The 10,591-nt window shown below is 25.7% G+C and overlaps 1 protein-coding gene and 1 pseudogene across 1 annotated transcript; one reads left to right on the top strand and one right to left on the bottom strand.

Moving 5' to 3' along the window:
• Positions 1-1,351: 1,351 nt before the first annotated feature.
• Positions 1,352-6,241, top strand: LOC112604102. Its single transcript, XM_025352970.1, has 6 exons — positions 1,352-1,720; positions 4,218-4,336; positions 4,832-4,953; positions 5,016-5,393; positions 5,512-6,012; positions 6,089-6,241. Exons 1-4 carry the CDS (start codon positions 1,502-1,504, stop codon positions 5,321-5,323), a joined length of 768 nt encoding a protein of 255 aa, XP_025208755.1. The 5' UTR covers positions 1,352-1,501; the 3' UTR covers positions 5,324-5,393; positions 5,512-6,012; positions 6,089-6,241.
• Positions 6,242-9,313: 3,072 nt separating this feature from the next.
• LOC112604086 lies at positions 9,314-10,271 on the bottom strand (annotated as a pseudogene).
• Positions 10,272-10,591: the final 320 nt, after the last annotated feature.

Here is a 10,591-nt window from a genome sequence, read left to right on the forward strand (position 1 = left end):
TCGAATATTCAAATTATTTATGATAGAACTATTCGAATATACATTACATTACTAATAGGTATATATTTTTTTGGACTAGTTAGAGATATTTTGATTTTCTGACTAACCGATTTTGGGTAATGTTAAATATCACTACTTATTATATTACGCTACGCATTGTTACTTTACAGTTAATATAGTAATATTTCATAATAAGCAATGATATATTATATTCTTGTTTTAATTAAAAATTAAGATGTCTAACCTAAACCAAGATATCTAAATTCCAAAATAATAGTAAAAAACTTAAAAACATATAAATGATTCATACATTTTTCATAAACTGGAAAACATTGTGCATTTTTTTATTTGGATGTTTTATTTATGTCGATATACCTACTAAATTCTTGTTAGGTTATGTCTCAGCATGTGTCCACACGATTGTTAAATTACAATTTACAACAGTATGGTTATATTGACATATCGGCTACAGTAACTAAAATACATCAAATTGAAGTACATATTTTGATTAATCTGCCTGTTTTATTTTCTTGACAATTTTATTTTTATATATTACTTACATTTTATGTTATGTATAAACATAATTTTTACAAGTTCTGGTATTTTCAAGTTAATAACAATCATGTTTAGTTTCAGTGAAGTGTCAAAATAATAAATAAAATTGCCTGTTTTTTTTTGTATTTCTTGCTTACTATTTAGAATGAGCACTTGTTTTAACTGGTTATAACAAAGAAAATTCACTGGCTCTTGAAATTGATTGTAACAAATTTCTGTTATTTTTTAACTAGGTTAGAATTAATAAAATCTTGAAATATTTACTTGCTTGCACCGAGTAAACACTATATTTTTTTAGTGGTTGTATGACATAAGTTATGTGTTGTTAGCTGTACATTGTATAACATAGTATGTTTATGTGATATAACTTTTTTAGATTACCTAGATTCTAATTCAAGGGTACAACAAAGTACACTGATGTATCAACAAAAAAAATTTGGATAATTATAATAAGCAGTGCAGTGTTAACTCAGTACCTCAAACAATTTAAACCAAAAAATGGAAATTCTTAATCTGGTAAATTTTTAAAATAATTTATGTTTTTAGTTATTTACAGTATTTAATGGGCTTAAATTCTATTAAATGTTATTAAATATATATGTATCTACTGTGTATTATACATATATTTTTTTAAATTATTAAATTTCGTTAATATTAAAATTAATTTCTATTCCTGATGTATAGGTAGGAAGATTAGCCAGATGAATTGAAGCATTGGTGAGATTCATCAGATTCTTAAAGATGAATATCTGATATTACCAATTTTCAACAGCTATTTAAATACATTAACAATCATATAATGGAACCAAAGGTCCACTTTTGTGATGGAGATGTTTTGATAAACATGATGGGATTTGAACATTATCGCTCTTTATTCATAAAGAATCTGGTAAATATATCTTTCCTGAATACTCTTTGATTTGACTCGACTGTTTGAGCAGTGTGTATGAGGGGTAAAGAAGATAAAGCTCGTGGTATACCTATAAAAAAACCACAATCAATTTTTGCTAGTGACTTGCCATCAACATCCATTATGAAAAAACTCAACCGTGTGAAAGCATTTAAACGTGTAAATTTTGAAGAAATCAAGATACATAAAATGGTTACAGATCACTTTAAACAATATCAACTGTTAAAAAACTTCGGAAAACGATTATTAAAAATGGTATTTTTATTAATTATTACTAATTTGAACCATATTTTTTTTTCACCATTAAAAGATCATTAATAAAACTTTCGTATTTGTAATACAATTCAAAATTTGACGAGTGTTGTTGCACTTCCCTTTGTAATACTCATATGGTCTCTCATTTCTAAAGAAGTTAGAAGTTTTTCAATATTTGTTTGTGGCTTGAGATCAATCTCTTCATTTTCAATTTCTCCAGGTTCATTTGTTTGTAATAAAGCATATGAAATATTCTCTTTAATAAAATTTGATATTGTAATATATTTTCATCAATTTTTAACTAATTTTCAACCTCCAACTGATAAAATTATGTGGTATATTGATTTAAATAATTGACATAATTTACTTATATTAGTTTACATCCAGTCTATACTTATGCTTTTCAATATAGTATAATTAAATAATTCAAATTAAAAATGTTTGGTAAAAAATTAACTTTCCAACATAATTAGCACCTGATATATACTAAAATAAAAAATATGAAATGGCAAGTTAACTTTTAATTTGTAGTTTAAGGTAGCCATAATAAACATACATCTGTGTTGCTCTTATTCATTTTTAACAACTTTTCAATAAAGTATAGAACTTTAAATAATAATAATAAAATACCAGGAAAAAAATCTAAAATTAATCCCAGTTATTCAGACGCCTAAGCTAGCCAGCTTTTTTCTCGTACTTTTTTTACTAACACTATGGCTAAAATTATAATAAAAGTTATCCAAGTTTCACAACTTAATCAGAGGAATTTATTTATTTTTAGATTTGTAATTATTGATAGAGAAAGTGTGTGTACATCAGCCTTTGAAAAACAATTAAAGGTCTAAGGTAAAAAAAATCACGATGATAACGCAGTTTTCTCTATGTGACAACTACACTAAATGTAAATCAATCTAGAGCACTATTATTACTAGTACTACATACTTTCTTATGAATTGAATCTTACTATAATTGTATTTAACAATAGAACCAAATCACTAAGAAAACACAGTACTACGCTCTCCCAATAAATTTAGTCCTGTCATGAAAACTCTCAAAACTAACACCTAACCAATCGAGCAACAACATTTGAAGACATTATGGTTGATTTTTATTTCTATTTAAATAGTATGATTATATTGTAATTTAAATAACATCCTGTAAATGTACTTATTAATTAATATTGTCATGTTATAAATAATAAAATAATGTGTTTACATTTAAAAAAATAATCAGTTGTTTAACATGTAATCGCAAACAAACATACACATAAACATTGATGTTTAATGTTAAATGTCAATATATTTATTGATACATTAATGTTGATATTCTTGATGAGTTTGCTATTGTGTTCTTTAATTTGTTTTAGTATTTATCATAAAACTGTTTGAATAAAAAATTTTATTTTTTCTAACATAAATAATATTAATGGATAATATAAACTTGTAAAATTATTAGATTTAGAAGAAGAAAAAAAATATAATATTATTTGGACCAAAATTGAAAAAAATAAATATGTATGTATTATATTAGATGGCAAATATAAATTAGTTTTACCTAAGTTTTATAAACAAATTACCAAAAAAAAAAACAACATAAATTTCTATAATAATCAACCACAAATCAAATATAATTTGTATAAGAACTTAGAAATGATAAAAATAAAACAAAATAAATTCCAAATAATGTGGAAAAATGTATATTTAAAAAAAAAAAATTAATTGTTTCATACAGTGGCGTACACAGGAAAGTATATAGGAGATAGATCCTAGGAGATCTTTAGGAGATTGGCCTTTTTTTTTTGTTTTAAGAATTTTTATAGTGTTTTTGTAATGAAAATATTTTTTATCAATTATATTTTCTTGTGTTCATTTTGGTAATAACGGTATAACAGAATAAATTCTGTGACTTTTTTCATATTTAAAGGTGAATTGTCTTAGTATACCAGCAACTGAAATGCATGCTAATATTGCTAATGACGTTTTCTTATTTTTAAATCGTAGTTTGTTGGATAATGAGAAAAATATAGTAAGTTAGTGCTTTATTAATACATATCTAATAAAAAGTATATTATTACCTATTTATCCAATATCCATACATTCTATAACATTCATTATTTTTTAGGTATTAACTAACTTGTGGACACCACCCGATAATTATCCATTCCCATTATTAGATATTAATAAAAAAAAGAGGACTTCGATTTCAGCATAAGTGGTTAAAAATTTTTCCTTGGTTATGCTATTCAGAAAATCTTGAAGGGGCCTTTTGTAGATATTGTGTTGCTTTTTCTACTAGTGGTGGTGTTGGATCATAGCCACTGGGCTATCTTATAATGAAACCTTTACAAAATTGGAAGAAAGCTAAAGAAATAATTATATTCATTATTCATTCATGTTTAACTATAGTTTATACAATTATTATTGATAGTAGTAGGTACTAGGTACCACTAAAATAATAATTTTTTGAACCTATTTATAATTAAATAAAACATTTTCAGGATTTGTCTTATCACAATAGTTTACAATACCATAAGACTTCTCTTTTAAAAGCAGAAATGTTTTTAAATATTTTTGTAAAAAATGTACCATCAATTATTGATACACTGGATAATGATAGGTAAATATGGTAATAGACCAGTAGACCAGGTATGCCCAACCTGTGGTCCGCGAAGGTGTTCCAACCGGCCCCTGATCATTTTATAAAAATTAGAAATTTTTATAGGTGTAAAAAAAAAAATATTATTTACAAAAAATGTATTTTATTAAGTTTTTAAGAATATAAAATAATTTTTAATGACGAAAACAAACTAACAACTATAGGGTGGAAATATTGAGAACTTTAAACACATACGATTTGAGTCATAAATTCGATAAGTGAACAAAGATAATATTATATCCGATAAAATGTACAATAGATATACCTATGACTAGTCTATATTTTATCGAAATGAACAAAAATAAAACCCATAAAGCATATACGGCCTGCAGTACAAATATACATTTTGAATGTGGCCCGCCAGTTGAAAAAGGTTGGGCATGCCTGTAATAGACAATATTGATTGAAAAATTGTTTTAAAATATATATCCGTTACCCATTTATTTTAAATTTTAGAACAGAACAAATAAAGCTAAATAGGTTGAAGTTAACCCCAATTATTGAATGTATAATTCTTTGCGGAAGGCAAGAACTAGCTCTTTGTGGTCATAGAAACACTGGTTCAATTAATTTCAATGGTTAGTTATAATTGTATACATTTTAATGTTAATTTTGTATAAATCTTTAATATTTAATTTAGATGCATCGAATTCTAATGATTCAAATGAAGGGAACTTTCGTGCTATTCTGAAATATAAAGCCAAAGACTTGGATTATTTAAAAGAACATTTTGAATCTGACTCTAGGAATAAATACATAAGTCCTAGAATACAGAATGAAATTATTACCATATGTGGTGATATAATTCTTCATAAATTAATAAAAATGGTTAATGAATCAGAATGCTTTTCAGTGCTTGCTGATGAAACCTCTGATGTTTCAAATAAAGAACAGCTTGCATTATGTGTTCGTTATATAAATGGCACTGAACAAAATGCCAAATTATGAGAAATATTCCTAAAATTTGTAGAAATTCATAGTTTGACTGGAAAAAATTTGGCTACTGCTATACTTGAAGGTAAGGCTTATTATTATTTTGTTATACATATACAATATTTATATTATATACAGAGTTGTAAAGTATTTGAATATTGGTATTTATTCATAGCCCTAATTATATATGCATAATTCTATAGGTTTGAGTTCTTGTGGATTAGACTGTTCTAAATTATATGGCCAAGGTTACGATGACACTGCGAATATATCTGGAAAGCATAAAGGAGTGCAAACTATTATACGAAATATATATCCGAAGGCAATATATGTTCATTGTGCGGCTCATTCTCTAAATCTGGCAGTGTCATTTTCTTGAGATATTCGAAGTGTGAGAAACTGCTTAGGTTTGGTTGAAAAAATGCATTGCTTTTTTTAATTTACCAAAACGTAGCAGTGTTCTTTTGGAAGTTATTTCTAACAGTGAACTACATCCTTCAGCAAAATCACTGAAACGCTTGTGTGCTACGAGGTGAATTGAAAGGTATAATGCCATTAATGATTTTGTTGAGCTTTTTCCCTGCATTGTTGAAGCTTTAGAAGAAATAAAATTAAACTCTTATGACAAATCTTTGGTAAATGATGCAGATATATTGATTAAAGCCATGGATTCTGAGTTCTTAATTACACTTCAAGTTGTAAAAGTAATTCAAAAAAATATTTTTAATTATAATTATAAAACATAAAATTTTAACATATATTTTTTATTATTATTAATAGGTGATATTTTCTTACGGTTTGCCTTTATGTAAAAGTTTACAAACTATTAATGTTGATCTTAAAGAAGCTACACAGTTAGCGGAATGTAATATATCTATGCTTGAACATTTAAGAAATAACATTGAAAAATAATTTAATCTACTATTCAAAGAAGCCGAGGTAAATATTAAAAACATAATCCTAGATAGTTGATTTGTATCAAATTTATTTGATAATCTAAATAATAATTGTTTTATTTTAAACTGATTTAGAAAATGACTACAATTTTGGGCTTTAATATATCTATTAAAAGGTTAACAAAAAAACAAAAGAATCGTCCAAATCCATGTTTAGTAGGTAATATTCAACCAGAAAGTTATTACAGAATTACTGTAGCAATTCCGTATATTGATGCTTTCATTATAAATTTGAGAGAACGATTTTTGGATCATAAAAATATTTTTGAAGGTATATTATAACAATATTAATAATTACAAATTAATATGATATATAGGTACTACAATATGTTATTTTAATATGTTATATCTACATTTCTTTTTCTTTAGGTTTTCAATGTTTATTTTCCAGTGAAATTGAAATTGAACCATTTAAAAAACTTGTAAATTTTTATATTGAAACAGACTTCCAAACTGTATTAGTAAAATTAAAAATGTGGAAAAAAAAACTTAAAATAACAGAAAAAAATCCTAAATCAGGATTAGAAGCACTGCAATTATGTAAACCCTCAATTTTCCCAAATATATTATTAAAAATCCTATGTACTTTGCTTGTGTCAACTGCAACACCAGAAGGGACATTTTCATGTTTGAAAAAGCTGAAAACATTCCTAAGGAACACTATGTCTGAAGTAAGGTGTAAATGATAATAATTTTTTTTATTATTTCATACAATATAATCAATTATTTTTTAGACTCGACTAAATGGATTAACCATGTTATCGGTCCACCGGGAAATTCCTGTATAGGCAGATGAAGTCCTTGATATTATGTCTAGGATGAATAGAAAAATAGATATTTTACTAAAAATTTAAATAATTACAATTTTAAAATAAAGTTTTAATGAATAAATAACATTTTATATTTTATATTAATGTATAAGTGTTAATTGGTAAACTACAATGGTTCGAAGTTAGAAGTAAACTTTGTAAAAAATATACTCATCTCTCCCCCATAGAAAATTTCTGTGTATGCCACTGGTTTCATACCTAGTGAAAACAATATGTTTATAATAAAAACAGGATTAAGATTAATTGGCTCTCTTAAATTTTTCTAGTTATTTAGACAAATTATCAAATAATCTCGAAAAAAAGATCAATTTGAAGAACTCTTATTAAAAAATTATTTTATCCTTATGAGTACATGGATTGTTTTGAACATGTAATGAAACATGTTTATCCCTTTTAAAAAATTTTTTTAGCTTTCTTACTGATAACATCTTAACAATATATGAATATGAAAGTGTACAAACAAATTAGGAATTATTTAATTTACAAAAATCTTTGTGATTTTACAAATTTATATAATAAAATTGATGTTTCAATATTAACAGATGTAATGAGAAATTTTAGAGATATTTCTTTAAAAACTCATAAATTAAATCCTTAGTGATACTCAATCCTCGGCTCACAGAGATATTTTATGTGGCCTGTTATAAAATTTTAAAATAATATTTTAAATGTGTACCTACGATATGTACTTCAATTTATAATCTCTTCAATTATCAATAAAAAAACAAGAAAACAAGTTAAATATGACCTATATCTATATTGTATATCTACTATGTGGTTACCAAATTATATTATATTATAAAGATTTAGAATATTTATGCTTTTATATTTGGTGGTCTGCTTGAAGATTGTCAAAGTTTGATAATGTGGCCATGGGCATAACTAGGATTTAATTGCTACAGGGACTAGAGTCCTAAAAAACCAAAATTCAAAATTACTCGTGGGGGGCAAAGCCTCCCAAGCCCCCCTGTAACCATCCCTAGCATTTAGTAATCACAAGCCGTCTAAAATTAAAATTAAAAATAAATCATAGAATCAAAGTATAACCTAGTCAATAAAAACAAATTTACATTATAATAATTCATAACTGTATACGCCTATATTTTGATGAAAATAGTATTAAAATATCATCATCGTTTATCTCATTAGATAGTTATCTTTCTATATTAAGTATAGCCAGATCACTAAATCTGTTTTGGGTCATAGTTGACCTAATGTATGACTTAATTTTCCTCATACATGAAAAAGATTGCTCGCACGTACTTGAAATTATGGGTATAGTGAATGCAGTCTTTAATAATAAATAAACATTTGGATAAACTTCTTATTGTACAACTGATTTTAAAAGTTGAGATTGTGTTTTTGCTTCAATATTCACACCACTTATGGAATTATCTGAATTTTGATCATTTATCAAACATATTTTTGCTTCTTTGAGTTCACACTTTAATGCATCTTCATCTATATTAAATAATGACTGGAACTGTGTTTAGGTCAATGTATTATTTGAATGTAAAAATATAAAAAATATTCCACGATTATGAGTCAAATTATTTTAATATTAGTTGGCTGCTATTTAATTACCTTATAATTATTAATAAAATAAGAACTTTTTTCATAATTAAGTTCAAAAAAGCTTTCAACTGACTGGGCTAATTCTAAGCTTTGTGTTAAAAATCTAGATTTCATATTGACTATTAAATTATCAAGTATAGGGGAAAATGCATGAACTTTCCAAAAATCCATTGAAGTAATTTCACTATCTTGTTAAAAATCTTATAAATAGCACTTGTTGTGGTGCTCACCACAAAATCATTTAGTTGTGTTGCCTCTCTTCTCTTTTTCTTGGACATTGAAAAAATTAAATAGGTAATACTACTCGTATTTATAATTTCATAACTTTTAAACTTTAGTTAAATTAGTGATACGTGATAAACAATAACATACGTCTAGCAGGAATTTGCAAATCTATACAGTTTTCTATTGAAAAGTTTTCAATTTTTTCCCAAATATTTTAATTACTCCAATAACAGTATTAGCAACTTTTCCTAATGTTTCATTTGTAATTTACAATTCAAAATTTGAATGATACATAATACATAATTCATGATATGTAAATATACTACAAATTCTCCTTTCAACATCATGGCCAATATTCCTATAAAAATAAATAATATACAATTTTTAACATAGGTATGTCATCATTTATTACCATAAATCTAATATTTATCAATAGCTCGGCTAAAATCTTGATCATTATTTTCTTCTACCTCTTGTAAAACATCTACAATTAATTTGAAATTTTCAATAACAGCTTTACAATTTTTATGCCTACACACCCAACACTTATCACTAATAATTTATAATGTTACAAGATTCATTTTTAGTTTGACTTGCATATCTTGAAGTTTTTTATTCATAGTAGGCATAGAAAAATGTATATAAATTGCTTCTAAAGCATTGAATACGTTCTTACTGTACTATAACCATAAAATATTTTCAATATTAATGAGCTGACAATCTAATATCCTATTAAAGTATTTTATAATATATACATAAATCGATGATACATAATACAGACCTTCACATTTTTACACATATCAACCACCACTAAGTTTAGCCTATGAGCCATACAATGAACGTTAACCGCATTAGAATGATACTTCATAAGTAATGTTTGCAAACCTCCTTTACAACCAGACATCACGCTGGCCCTATCATAAGATTGAGCAACGATAGGAATATTATTTAAGTTCAATTCTTTCAAGTAAGATAAAATCAAACTTAATAATGAAACAGCAAATTGGCTCTGTGATACATTTACAAAGCCCAGAAAACGTTCAAGTATTTCAAAGTCTTTTGTGTATCTAAAATAAATAAACATTTGCTCTTGCTTATGACACCTTTGAAAAATTACTTTCTTATTATTATATATTCTTTATTCATAAATAAATAGAAAAATAGTCTGTATTAATATTTTAATTATCTTGCTTCATCACACATAATAGAAAAACATCCAGCATCCTTAACCTCAGATATTATCATACTTTGTACATTATTCGCACATAAGCTAATAAGTTTGTTTTGTATTAACGGACTAGTGTAATTTATTGAACAGTTAAATAATATTTTAAACTCTGAATTGTAGTTAGAAAATAATTTACACATTTCAATAAAATTTCCTAAATACCAATATTACAATTAAAACATTAAAAATCAAAAGAAAAGTATCAGTTTCAATAATTTATATGATCGATATTTTCATTAATTAGATAGGTACCTTAATTAGGTGAGTTTGTGTCCACGAAACGCAATATTTAAACACAATTCTTAGCAATTTTTACTCGATACTGATAGTTAATAAACCACGCAGACGATATAAAATAAATAATTACAATCTATAGATACTGAGTACAGGCTGCACGGCTATTTTTTATCCGGGGAGGATTTTGTTAGAGTCAAAGTCCAAGGGAGGAGTGCTTGCAAATATACTTATG

The sequence above is a fragment of the Melanaphis sacchari genome, unplaced genomic scaffold (assembly GCF_002803265.2).
Source record: "Melanaphis sacchari strain LSU unplaced genomic scaffold, SCAv2.0 Contig119_pilon_pilon, whole genome shotgun sequence".
NCBI classification, from domain to species: domain Eukaryota; kingdom Metazoa; phylum Arthropoda; class Insecta; order Hemiptera; family Aphididae; genus Melanaphis; species Melanaphis sacchari.